This window comes from Lolium rigidum, chromosome 1 (assembly GCF_022539505.1).
Source record: "Lolium rigidum isolate FL_2022 chromosome 1, APGP_CSIRO_Lrig_0.1, whole genome shotgun sequence".
Taxonomy (NCBI): domain Eukaryota; kingdom Viridiplantae; phylum Streptophyta; class Magnoliopsida; order Poales; family Poaceae; genus Lolium; species Lolium rigidum.
The window spans coordinates 297,212,696-297,226,303 of NC_061508.1; the positions used below are offsets into that span (position 1 = coordinate 297,212,696).

At 51.5% G+C, this 13,608-nt stretch overlaps 1 protein-coding gene and 1 non-coding gene across 2 annotated transcripts; both read right to left on the reverse strand.

Annotated features, from left to right (window-relative positions):
- Positions 1 to 4,794: 4,794 nt before the first annotated feature.
- TRNAL-CAG lies at positions 4,795 to 4,875 on the reverse strand. Its single transcript has one exon. It is a non-coding gene; the product is annotated as a tRNA-Leu (tRNA).
- A 510-nt stretch (positions 4,876 to 5,385) lies between these two features.
- Positions 5,386 to 5,999, reverse strand: LOC124660524. Its single transcript, XM_047198348.1, has one exon. The coding sequence runs from the start codon at positions 5,983 to 5,985 to the stop codon at positions 5,386 to 5,388; it is 600 nt and encodes a 199-aa protein (XP_047054304.1). The 5' UTR covers positions 5,986 to 5,999.
- Positions 6,000 to 13,608: the final 7,609 nt, after the last annotated feature.

Here is a 13,608-nt window from a genome sequence, read left to right on the forward strand (position 1 = left end):
TAAGAGCATCTCCAGTCGCGTCCCCCAAAGCGTCCCCCAAAGTGATTTGGGGCGCGCCGGACAGAAAATGCGTTCCAGCCGCGTCCCCCAATACGGCGCGGCCCGATACGGTGTCCGACGCCCCGAGCCCGTCCCCGTCCCACAGGGGACGCACCGGGGACGCCGGACACAACGAAAAGCGAGGCGAACCGACGCGGGCCCGACCCGTCGGCGCACAGGAAGGCTAAAACCCCGTCGCCTACCTTTGGTCAAGCGACGTTAATGGCGTCCACGATTTCCCGGGCGACGCGAGGACGCGTCTCGTCGTGCATGGCCGCGTGGCCGTCCGCGCCGGAGTTATTGTGTGCAACCACCCAGCTGCCGCCGCTTGTTTTAAGATGCCACTACGGTTCTCGCCGCTCATAATCCTTCTCGTCGCCGCCGTCTCCCCTCCCGGATCTTCTCCTCGCCGCTCAAAAAATGTCGAGCTCGTCCTCCCGCAAGATCGCCGCGGCGAACGGCTCGGCCGCGGCAGCCTCACCGTGGCGGAGGCGTGGGCGCCGTGCCACGCCCGGTATCCGGTCCCGCCGGACATGCGGGCGCCAGCGGCGGCGGGCTGGAAGATGGCCGTGAACGGCATTGGCGTTCCGCCGCCGGCGAGCCGCGCACAGAGCAATGGTGGGACGCCGTCAAGGCCCGTCGGGCTCAACTCACCGCCCAGGAGCGGTTGGATCCGACGTGGGCGGTCGACAACAACGACGCCTGGTGGACGACGTACTTCAAGGAGAAGTACGACATCGAGATGCGCAGCACCGACAACCTCGTCGGTGGCCCCAATAGCTGGAACAAGGACGGCCGCGCCCTGTTCTGGGGCGTTCCGGGGCGCACCCTCGACAACGTCATCCGCGGCATCCGCAACGGCGCTCCAAGGCTGGGAGATGCCGTCGTCGCCGCCGCCGTCTCCTCAATGGCAGCCGAGGAGGACGACGTACTCGTCCTCCTCGCACTCTTCTTCCTCGGGACCGGCGCGATCGACGCCGTCCTCGTCTTACCGGTCGGCGCCGTACACCGTTCCCAAAAGGGAGGTGAAGGAGGAGCCGGCGACGCCCGTCAACACGAGGCGTGGCGGCGGCGGCAGCCGGCGGCAGCAAGGAGGCGCGGCGGCGCCCTCCTCATCCCGAGCCGGAGGTGAAGGAGGAGCCGGAGGAAGCGTCGCGGGCGGCGGCGGCCGGCGGAGTACGAGCGGGAGCAGCGGCTCATAGCCGCGGCGACGACCCCGAGGACCGCCCGGGGCTGCGGGCGGCGTTCTTGGCGTCCATGGACGACAAGGACGCCTGGAGAGGCGACCCGGACGCGGCAATCGCCATGTCCATCCGCGACTCCCGGCAAGCCGCTGGTGGACCTCCACCGACGACGGCGAGGCAGGACCAAGCGGCTTGGTGAAGGACGAGCCCGTCGATGAGCGCGTCAAGCAGGAGGTCGTCACCGACGACATGTACAACTTCCAGCAGTACTACGACGCCGCCGGCCGCCGCAAGTGGTTCTAGATTAGGTTTAGTTTAAAGTTAGTCAAATTTCGTTCGAATCTATGTAAGTTTAGACGAATCTAATCGAATCTAGTTAAGTTTAAAATTTGCGAAATTTTGTTTGGGGGACGCGACTGGGGAGCGACGTCCCCCAAACGCGGCACGAACGAAACACGTCCCCCAAACGCTCAATCCGGCGCGGTTTGGGGAACGGTTTGGGGGACGCGGCTGGAGATGCTCTAAGGTCTACATGATTTGAGTCTGGTGGTTTTTTTTAGCAGGGAAGGGGAACGGAGAAGGCGGAGGGGACAACAGTGATTTCAGCCCCCTTTGAAACGAAGGAAAAGTATACGAATTTTGCTGAATGGTTTCTGTAAAAACGTTTATTTAGAACGACAAGAAGTAAGAAATACCTCAAACATAATAAATTATATCAAGAATTTTTGGATCAATTGATGACCACTACCGCCACTAGAGTGAGCCGTCGATGCGCCTATGTCGCTACTTTCCTACCAGAGTTGGTATGACTTTGCTAAAGACATACATGATATCTTTGTGCACATGCTCCTAAGGACAAGCGCTGAAGGGCCAAAGTGGTAGTCACTAAATACATGAATCTATCTGAATCTTCTGACATCAAACATGTAACAAGGCTGGCGTAGGCTGGCGGAACGAGACCCACCACTCCATAAAAATAGTGACCTAACAATTCTCCACTCTTCTCAGCGCCATCGTAAGATAGCAACCGATAAGGTGGACAAGGAGACGGGAAACCTTAGTTGTGTTCCACACAACACCGCCATAGCCATCATATGACGTTACCCGTTGACCAAACTTTAATTTTAGGGATCTTACTACAACGTGGAGCGCAAGTCTGAGGTCTCCACCCATACCGCCATCGGGGCGGCAAACATCGATTATCTATCTCAGTGAAAATTTCTCCCTTTTAACATGTTTAACATTTTTTCTTTGTTGGTGTTTGGAACAAAGGAATCATAGTACCCCATGTTCCATTGAAAAATTGAGGAAATGATAATTTCATGAGAATATTGGAGGAAATCAAACAGAAAGTCCTACGTCATGTTTTCTTCTATCTGTCTACGGTTTCCGTAATTTTTTTACATAACATCCAAACGACATTGTTAAAAAACAGTGGTTATAGGAACCAAAGTGCATGACATGTCAATCCATACATTTTTTATACATTTCTAAGTTTTGAGTTCTTACGGACCCTCAGATGAGCAAGTATAGCGAAGTGTAAAAAGTCCAAAAATAACCATGTTTAAAAGTTTTAAAAGATTATTAAAATAAAATATATTAGGATAATGTGAGTTACTTTTTCATTCAAACAAAGTTGACTTCCACGGAGTACTTGGTATTCAACTGCATTTTTTCCACTGAAATAATTACAAGAAGGCCTTAATTTTAGATAGATGTACATCATGAGATACTCCTATTATCGGTGTGCTTTTGGTTTAAATCTGAATTGCAATTAAATGGCTGGAGGTGGTGTCCGATGGTAGATAGTACGTCCCGCCATTCCCTCCCTCTTCGGAAGAAAATCGGGTGTCGCGATAAAGAAAACCGTCGCAGAGAAAGACACATGCCCCGCACGGAAAGAAAACTCGTCTGAATTGCAATAATGACAACAATTATGGAACATATAGAGTATCATGTAAACTTTAGAGCCATTAAGTACGATAATTACAACAAAATATAGCATCCTAACACGTAATACATTGGTTGAGCATCTGGCCATATTTTTGAACGATTTTTTTAAAGAATACTTGTGTTTTAATATGATCTATACATAAGATAAATTTCTGCTTAAAAGTTTAATATGCAAAGGCTCTCGTTTATTAACATCCAGACCCTGCATGCATATACGAGTCTGAAAGGCCTAACCGCGAAGAGTTGCCAGCAATGGCACTGAACAAACGAAGACATGTAGGCTAGCTGACATGCACGAAGAACCGTAGCACGTACCGGTCGATGCGGTCCCTGAGCTTGAGCAGGAACCGCTCGTTGTCCTCGTGGACGCCGGAGCGCAGGAGGCGGCCGAGCAGCGCGCGGCGCTCCGCCGGCCCGACGCGGCTGACGTCCACCACCTTCCTGCTCCCGTCCTCCAGCGTCACGATCGCGTGCCGGGCGCGCTGCTCGAGCGTGGGCAGCCGCCGCAGCTCCGCCCAGAGCAGCGCCTCCTCCTCGTCGTCGGCGTCGGCGTTGGCGGGCGGCGCTGAGGTGCGCCGCGCCATTTGCGTCTCCGCCGACGCCATTGCGCGCGGCGATCGTCGTTGGTCGTGTCGCCTGAAGAGGGACCAAGGGTCCAAGGGTCCAAGGCGGTAACAACCAAGACGATCGGAGTGTAATGGAGAGTGTGTAGATTCCTGATTCATTTTTATTCCTGGCGGCGGCGGTGCGTACGAGAAGATCAAACGGACGTGTACTTCGTTTTTCCCGGTTTCTCCAATCCGTCGCGCGCCTAGAGTGGAAGGGACGGTTGGCCTACGGCTCTTGCGCGGACAAGAAACCGTCGGCTCCGTCGAGGCGCGCGCGCGCCGCCGCCGCCTAGCCGGCGTCGACGTCGACGTCGAGCTCATCGAGGGCCGACCGATCAGGACCAGCCACGATCACGACGTCTCGTCGAACAGGATTAGGACGAGTGGAGCAACTCCCAGACTTGGTCCACAGTCCGCGCGGCGTGCGCGTGGTGCACGCGGGAGCGGAAGCCGTACCGCCGCCGCGTACGCCTACCGTACGGCTGGACCGTCCCGTGTTCACTGACCGGCGCTTCCCGTGCGTTGTCGGGTCAACGCTATCAGCTGCCTGCAGGTTCTTCCAGAACAGCGCCGTGCATCCTGCGGCTGCCGGGGTTGCTACGACCAAGTCTCCCGCCGGCCAGCTCAAGTGAAAAGAAAATGGATACCAAAGAAAAGTTCAGTAGGAAGACTGTATTTTTCAGCTAGATGTTGCCAACTCTTTCTAACTTATATCCATTTGCACCTATAAAAGTATCGAAAGAATCATGGATGTAGCATGTTGCCATTGACACTGTGATCACGGAGCCTTTCTATTACAGCTCAGACTGTCGGTTGGATGCTTTTGGTATTATTACACCGTCGGTGCTCATTCAGCTTAACAATAAGCACTAAAATTCTCGGCGGAAGTGGTATGGACTGGTCGGCACAAATCCATCTAGTCAAACAAATGTGTATAGAGCCGTATCGTACAAAAAATAAGAGGATAGGACCACAATTCCACACCAACAAAAAAAATTTAAAAAATGTTTTGTCAAGAGTGGGATTTGAACCCACGCCCTTTCGGACCAGTACCTGAAACTGGCGCCTTAGACCAACTCGGCCATCTTGACTTGATGATGAGTTTCCCGCGTTACCTTATTTATCCTAATCGCACTACCAACTGGCAGTTCAACCGCTGACCTCTTTGTAAGTTGCAAATCCACGAATAATTTTTTGCCATGAGATATCTGTCCAATACCTTTTCCCTTTTTCAGAAAGTCTCGCATACACAGAAAAATCTTAGGCATCATCGCAACTGCGACTAAGAAAAACTTCTTCATGTGCAACTGCATATATATTGTCACATGATCTAAAGCAGGCTTCTCTGACCATTTAATCAAATTCCATTCCCCTTTATATATTTTCAAATACATGTACACCGCACCATAGCGGATTAATCGAACGACACCTTTATCTATCTATCTTTTTCATTTCATCCGAATCTTCAACTCTTCAAACACCACTAGATCAAAAAAATAATTAAACATCAAGAAAAAGAGAACCTATCAGCGAATCTCATGCTTCTGGTCCACTGTATCACCCAAGCATCGCTTCACCATGATCTTATGCCATTTGGTCATTCATTCGGCATCCTCTTCAATGGTGCCCAGCGGCGTGAGCACCCTCTTCGCCGGCGGAGATGCCGCCGCGGCCGACGTCTTGCCGTTTCTCGTCGGACTGCCAGAGCCTGTGAGTGAGTCCTCCCCGAGAGTCCTCTCGTTCAGCTTCTCGTTTACTGCGCCGTTGACGACATCGCCGAGCCCCGTCTCGGAGTGCTGCACCGGCGCGACGCGTGACTTCCTGGTACCGCGCGCGCGCCCTGTCGGCCGTGCTCTCGCCGCCAGCGCCTCGCTCGCGCGCACCGCCATGGCTGCCATGTCGGCGCTCGACAGGGGACGCCCGAGCATGGCCGCGGGGAGCACGAAGTATATCTGGCCGGGCCGGAGCAGCTCGCCGCCGCCCAGCGCCGGCACCTCCTCGTCGAAGTAGAGCGCGTCGGAGCTGCACACGAAGAACCGGTGGCCCGCATTGTCGCCGAGAACGTCGGAGACGCTGACAGGGGAGGAGGCTGGGAACTCGGTCAGCGAGCCGTCGGCGGCGACGACACGGGCCGCCGACGGCTGCTGCTGAGCCTGAGGCGAGACGCTGCTCCGGTGGTTGTGTGAAAGGCCTGATCCCATTAACAGTAGTGTGTTTCCAGATGAATGGTTTGGTGTTTGGTGACGAGGGGAAGGGAAAGAAGGTTGCTTTATAGACGATGCGCCGAACGTGGAGGACAGTAGGAGCGACAAGGTTGAACTTTGAGACGAATTGAATTATACATTTATCATTTCGCTCCCTTGGTTTTGTGTTATTTGTGAGCTTGTTACTTGGCCATTCTCTTTGGTGTCGGAGGAGGACTCAGTCCTTTCTTTTCACCCAAGTCAATCACAGCGTTTCCTGTCAATAATCGTTGCACATAATGTCCCGCAGGTACTTCGAAAGTTTTTTATTTGATGGGTACTTCTTAAGTTTTTACATGTATAGTACTCCATGTCACCATGTGCGATCATAATATGCTGTGCGAAAAACGTAAGAGCATCCCCACTCGTTGGCGCTCCCCACGCCCAAATCCGACGAAATTTTTGTCCGGATTGGAGAAAGATTTGGCGTGGGGAGGAGTAGTTTCCCAGTCGTGTGCTCCCCAAGCGGCGTTTCTCGGGGAAAAAGAGGATGGCTCGGGGAATCCGGACGAAAGAGGAGACACGTGGGCGTGGACGGTTGGTTTAGCTTCATCCGGAGTCCCCGGGAGACCCCCGGGAAACCGAGGATGGCATGGGGAGTCCGGACGAAAATAGGCTCAAATCCGGACCAAAACGAGGAACCGGGGGCCTGACTGGGGCGTTTTTCGCCGTCCGGATGAAAAAAAGTGTCCGTGGGGGGCTCTGTGGGGAGACGAGTGGAGATGCTCTAAGGTAGAACTTTTATTTACAAAACCATCGCTATTGGATTTGGAGCTAGAGTTTCTCATAACTACCAGACCAATAACATTCAACTTGAAATCACCACCATTCCTTTCTAAGTACATAATTTGAAATGTGAATTAGTGATTCCGCCAAGCTTGAAAACTCCTTAATTTTGACCACATGATTAATTAGTCCGGCTGAACTTTTAACCGACCACCAAGGAGACCAATTATGATTTTTTTTAAAAAAATTATTTCATTTTTTACTAGAATTTTTTTTAGTTTTCAAACAATGTTTGAAGCTTCAAACTTCAAGGCTGAATTTCTGTTACACGATTTGTCAATTTGCTTTAGCATGTGAATAATTCGCACATGATACCATTTATAGATTTTTTCAGATTCTTCTAAAGTTTTCCATCAACGTTTATTCCATAATTCTTAGAATCGCTAACCCGTACTTTAAGTGTCTACTTTGGTTCTGCGCAAAAACCTGCTCGAACCGCGGGGACTTTAAGTAAAATGTCAATGAAGTGGTGGTTAAGAGCTAAACATGGCCTCAGTTGTGGTTTTTTATTTATTTACCGGTCCCGAGAAAAGATACGAAAACCAAATTTTGTTAGAGTTTTGGCGAGTGGATATTCGCAGAAAGTAGATGGTTGCCCATGTTTGATGTGAGAGGCCGGCAATGCCTGCATTTGCATGGAGGTTTTTCTATGGTGCCTCTAATCATGTATTAAGTCTACATAATACAGTAGATGACAAAGCATGTCGAGGGTTTGGCTGCATCTCGAACGTCTCGTGATGGCGCATCAGAGCAACTTCACCGATATTTACCTCTTTTATTAGTGTATCCATCTTTGTGGATATGCGGCGATCAACACTTAATTATCGTAGACGTACATTGGGGCCAACTGAACCCAATTCCTCGCAATTATCTCGGGTCATGTAAATAGTAGCTAGAAAAGTACGAGAAACTGATCCTCATTAGTTTTTTTTCTTCTAACACATAGCTCTGCTATTAGTTAATATTTTACTTTGAGGTCAGCTTAACCTGCAAATTCGTTTTAATTCCAAGTCAACTAGTACCAGGTAAATTTACATTTATTATTTATTTTAGTAAGTCGAACCAGGCTGAGAAAACATATATGGTCGCATAGCCTGTCCTCCAAGAAAGAAAGCTGCGAAACCAACTTGACTGTTTCCGCAAAACATGATCTCCACAGGGACCTTGTGGCGAAGTAGACGCACTAATCTAATGCTAGAGCGCGAGCTTAACCAGGACGGCAGGTGAAAACAAAAACCATAGGCTGGGGTGGGCGCGTGGGCGCTGACTCGGATCAGGCGACCAGACCGCATCGACGCCCGCTGTTTTGGATATGTATCGATCGTACGTACACGTTTGTTTCCTTGCCCTTGTTGCGAATATACCCGCGTATTTACTGTTTCGTTTCCACGCGTGGACGACGTGGTGACCATGGCTCATGGCTCACGCACGGAACAGCGGCTTCTTTCTCAACCTCCGCCGCACGCCATCCACTAGACGAAAAACTTTCTTTGCCGTGCAACTATTTGCACGGCAAAGGGCACTATATGCACGGCAAAGACTTTGCCGTGCGGGAACACACGGCAAAGATCGCACGGCAATGCCATCGACGGCAAAGGCTTCTTTGCCGTGTGACTCGCCAACGTTGCACGGCAAAGGTCTCTTCTTTGCCATGTGCCAAACATGTTTTATCTAAAAAAAGGCCCAAATTGGTTGGTCGATCCGGGAATCGAACCTAGGACGCATAGTAGGGAAAGGATGCACGGCAACGCCTATTTTTCCCGTAGTGATCCTTTTGTGCCCGTTCTGCTACACCTGGTGCGCGGTCCACTAGCGCGCATACGCGACGGGCTACCATCTCATCACCTGCCTCTGTTTCCGGGACTCCCTGTTTGATCCATCCGTTTTTATGTTCAGTAGCATCTCCATCAGCCACCCAAATACTAGCGGACACCATACATACCGGACGTGGACGATCACTTTCTCTCACTAGAACCCTCAAATCGTTACCGGCTACGATTTAGGGCTTCCGGTGAAGATGATTACTCGTGTCCTCGAGACGGCGTTCAGAAAAAAGCAGATTAAACGTTTGGAGAACGCCTCAAGGTGCTTCCTTTTTTTAGAAGCGTCACCCAAACAAGGCCCCAAACACTGAAATATGATGAAAACAAAGTTTCCATTTAAACTTTGATTATATATTACAAGGTGAATGGAAATGGCTAGGAGTACCCACTATCTACTCACCCTCTTTCGTCGCCCCGTCCGCATCTACGACGCAAGAGCACGACGTTTGCGTGCCTCGTCGTCTAGCTGTTGTGCTCATCCACCGTGAGCCGGCGAGCCCCCTCCTCAATTGGAACCTGCTCGACAGACAAGCCGATTATATGTTTCCACTGCTCGTCAAAGGCCTTGTCGCGGATGCGAGCATCATTCTGCCCCTTCTTCAGTCTCGAAAGACTCAACTCTCACCCTCTGCTCCACCGCCTTGTCCTTTGGGTCCGGTATGTCGCTCCAGTTCTCTAGGTCGCCATCGTCGCGGTCCTCCTCCGCAGCCGCCGCCTCCTACCGCTGTTGTTGCTCCACGTCGAATGCCAGGTGGGCCGCATCCTCCTCCTCCGATGCCGCCTCCCGCCGCTGTTGTTGCTCCGCGTCGAACACCATGTGGGCCACCTTCTTCTCCGCTGCCTCTCGATCCGCGTCAGCCCTGAACTGCTCGTTCAGCGACGCGAGCTCCGAGTCCTCCTCGATGTCGTCATCTTCATTGTTGAAAAACTCGCGAACTCGGGGAAGTCGATAGGGGGAGGCGGAGGTGGAGGTGCCTATTCGTCGCCGATGCGGCCCAACATTGCGTAGGTGCTGGCTAGGCAATGAGGCATGATTTCAGTGGAGGCGGGGGGAAGTATTGTCAGTGGCTGTGGTGGCTATACCAAGTAGAGGCGGCTTTCTATAGTCAATGGCGGCGCATGAAGATGCATGAGAAGGCGTATGGAGGTGATGCATGGAGGAGGCGAAACACTATCGGGACGTCTCGGCTCCTCCGTCTTGGAAACCATCGTCGCCGATAAGGCAAATATGCAACGCTTCGGTTCATGCCACTGATGAGGCAGGCCCACCACTCGCCATGCGTCTCTGTGTTGCGTCCGGCGCTCCCGCAACGTCCCCTGTGTAGCAGTGATGGCCTCGGGCATCGGACAACGTATTGAACCACGCCAGATTGAAAGGGCTTTGTGACGTGCAGCTGGGGAGGTGTTGCGGTCAGAAACCCACCGGCGGGCAGCGATGGGCAACACCGTAGAGCCGGGAATCTCCCAGACTGCGGCTGGCCCTGGTCCCTCCGAGCGACGGCCCGCAAAGCCTCGGCACGCACGTCCGATGCTGATGCAAGGGCGTGCCACCTGACCTATACTCCGGTCGGGAAGGTGTTGGATGATGCCTCGCTTAGTTTCCTGCATGGCATACACGTAAACATTAAATACGAGCCTCGATCGGCTCTCAGGTTATCCTGTGAATCGGCTCAAGGGGCCGATCCACCCATGATGCGTACGAGGTGTACGATCAGATGGTGGTCCTGCTTGATAAAAACAAAGCTAAAACGACCTACTACGATTTAGGGTTTTCACCGCATAATCGGAACATCCTACTCGTGATTGAGTCTGGCGGCCATGCACGGTGATCGTAAACCGACCCTAGACAAGGCCTAAAAACCAACACGAGGTTGATCCTCGGAACATCCTGTCTAGTGCTAGCAAACTACACCCTACGCGCCACTGAATCCTTCAACCCGTTTGTAAGGCCTAACGATGCAGATATTAAATTAATCCTTGAAGAACAAGGAGCAATCATGACGGATCAGATCTACTAAATAATGATCAAGCGGGGTGCCGCCCTTACACCCAAGATAGGTGTAAGGGCGGCTAGATGCCTAAGGGTCGCACGGCGATAGCATATGATACGAAGAACAATGCTAACCCTAAAACATCTATGATAACTACGTTACTCGCCATAAAAAAGGCTTCAGTACGAGCAACGCATGAACAACGAATAAACGTGTGCTGCCTAGATCGCAAGATGCGATCTAGGCAGCATGATGCTTACCCGGAAGAAACCCTCGAGACGGGGGAGTTGGCGATGCGCCTAGATTGGTTTGTGGTGAACGTGATTGTTGTTTATTTCATAAACCCTAGATACATATTTATAGTCCGTATACTTTCTAACGTGGGAATAATCCCAACCGGGCACGAGCCCAAACTCTGTCTAATCGACACGTATCCTACTATATTACAGATACACGGGCAAAACTAGCCCAAACTTTGCATATAATGCCGATTCATGTATTTCTTCTATGTATATTCTTCAAGCCCATCTTCAATCGCGGCCCACCTCTGATCCGGTCAAATTCTGGTGATAACACATGGCCCCCTGGTTTTGGAAATGACAATTCCAAAATCATTATGCTTTTCCTTCATCGGGTCATGTCGTGGCAGAGCAGAACTGCCGCAGAATCTTTCATTATTTCGCCTCGCCTCCTTGGCTTCTCTGCACGAATTGATAGTTTCGGCATCACGCCCTCGAGAACCGTCATGGCATTAAATCTCCACTACAACCCCTTTATTTATCCAGTGCCGAACGGTTCGCCACTTCATCCCCCGATCTGTTCTGTCCACCAGCACCCAAAAAACCCTCTTCCCCTGTAGCAATGTCTTCCTCTTCTTCTATCTCCTCAGGCCTCTCCCTCCAATCTTCGCCGAAGAGCAAGAGTGAAGACGACCTCCACTCCGGGGCGAACCCTATCTCCTCCGACAAGGAGGAGAAAGAAGCAGAAGCGGAGAAGAAAGAGGCCTCCTCCCCCGCCAGGTACCCGCCGACGAAGCGCTCCCGCATGTGGGCGGACAGCGAGGACGATGATGATGACGAGGAAGGAGAAGAAGAGGAGGAGGATGATTCCTCCTCTTCCGCTGGGTATCCGCCGGCGAAGCGCTTCCGCGCTTGGGCGGACAGCGAGGATGATGATGATGACGAGGAAGAAGAAGCTCCGGCCGAAGGTTGGGGCAGCAGCGACGAGGAATTCTCCGGAAGTAGCGCCGACGGCAGCTCCGATGCCGACGATGATGCTAGCGAGGACTAGCAATGTAGGATTAGTAGTCCCTGAGCAATCGGCTCTTCTTTTGTTCTCCCTTTCTTGAGCAATCGGCTCTTCATTGTAAAAATCCTCCCGTATTAATGAAGAAGACATTTCTTAGCTAATTCTGTCCCTTTTCACATTTTGCCGATTAAAGCGAGTCGACACATTAAGAGCCGATGCATCAAAAGAGCTCGCAAGGGACCGCAAACCTCTCCATCAAACCAGGAGATACCAAACGTGATTCTATCCTCTCCTCGGCTCATTTTGCATGCTGATCCCTCGTCAGACTGATGAAACTTCCAGTGCGGATGTCGAGGAAGTTCTGATGCCCTCCACAACTCTGAAGGTAACAAACTCTCCAGGCGACATCGACTAAGTTGCCCCCTTGGCCAAACCCCACGCAGAGACGCCACAGCCGATTGCTTCGTCATCGGCTGTTCCCATGGTCATAGGAGAGGTATGCGCCACACCTCAAAGCTCTGCTTTCTTCACCCATTGAGACATTAGTCGAAAATCCAGCCTCACGTCCTAGTGGCACTGTAGTTGAAGCTCTAGGGAAGCTCTAGGGTAATATGTCTTCAGGTCAAGGGTGCAGTTGGCTCGTCATTCTAAAGTCGATGGCTGTGCATCGGCTTTTTATACTCTGAAGTCGATGTCTGTGCATCGGCTGTGCTTTTAAATTTTTTTGTATTTTCTACGGCCGATTTATGTATCGGCCCCCATACCCATCATCATCAAAGAATATATCTTGAGCTGCTGGGCATTTGACAGCCACTTCAAACTCCGTATCCTCATGTCTTATCCATCTAAGTGCCCCCGAGCCCCAGTCAAGGCGCAAACAGTGATGAGGACACGCAATTTAGACAAATGGACCTGAGCTCGATCCAAACCTGAGAAAGCTGCCACGTAGAGTCAGCCAGAGCCGATCACCTTCCTTTCGTTGAAAGTCGATATTGCAGATGATCACACAACGGCTCAGAAACAAAACTCCTCTGACACCGAGTTGGAGGTCCTTGTGTTTTGAACACGCAACTGGTAGATCCCATGAAATTTGTGCTAGAGTCGATGGTCGTGCGTCGGCTTTGTTCCTATATCAACTCTGAAGATTGTCGTAATTTTTTTTACGGGCCGATTTTTCTATCGGCCCCCAATGTTTCACTGCACATGTATCGCACATGTTCATCTGATTAGGTGCCCCCCGAGCCGATTCTGCCAGGTATCTGCTGATATCGGCTCTGTGGTTAGCCAAGGCACTAAATGTGAACGTCGGCTCGGTTAGGAACAGTGTTGACTTCTTCCAACTCATCAGCCGACGTAAACCCACTGCCCGTTAGATCGACGTTGAACTCAGGCAGAACACATGGTGAGGATAATTTTGGCCGATTGCTAGAATTGGCCTCCATATTGATTGCATTGCTCAATGAAGGTTTTGCAATGTTCCTCCATAGATCCTTGGGGCCGATCACATGGATCGGCATCGCCACGTTTGTCCGTAGATGTTGCTCTTGTTACACGGTCAGGCCGGTGGATAAAACCAGCCTAACCCCGTCCTTTGTCACGTCGATGCGCTCGCAGTCGTCCAAATTAATGCTCGAGAGTGGCTCTTTGCCCGATGTCTCCCAAACGTTCATGCCAGCCCGTTGAAATATCGGCTGAATCATCTGCGTGGACGACTTCTACTTCATCTCCATCCT

Coding starts and splice junctions, on each gene's coding strand:
- LOC124660524 (XM_047198348.1), bottom strand. CDS start 5,985: ATGGGATCAGGCCTTTCACACAACCACCGGAGCAGCGTCTCGCCTCAG.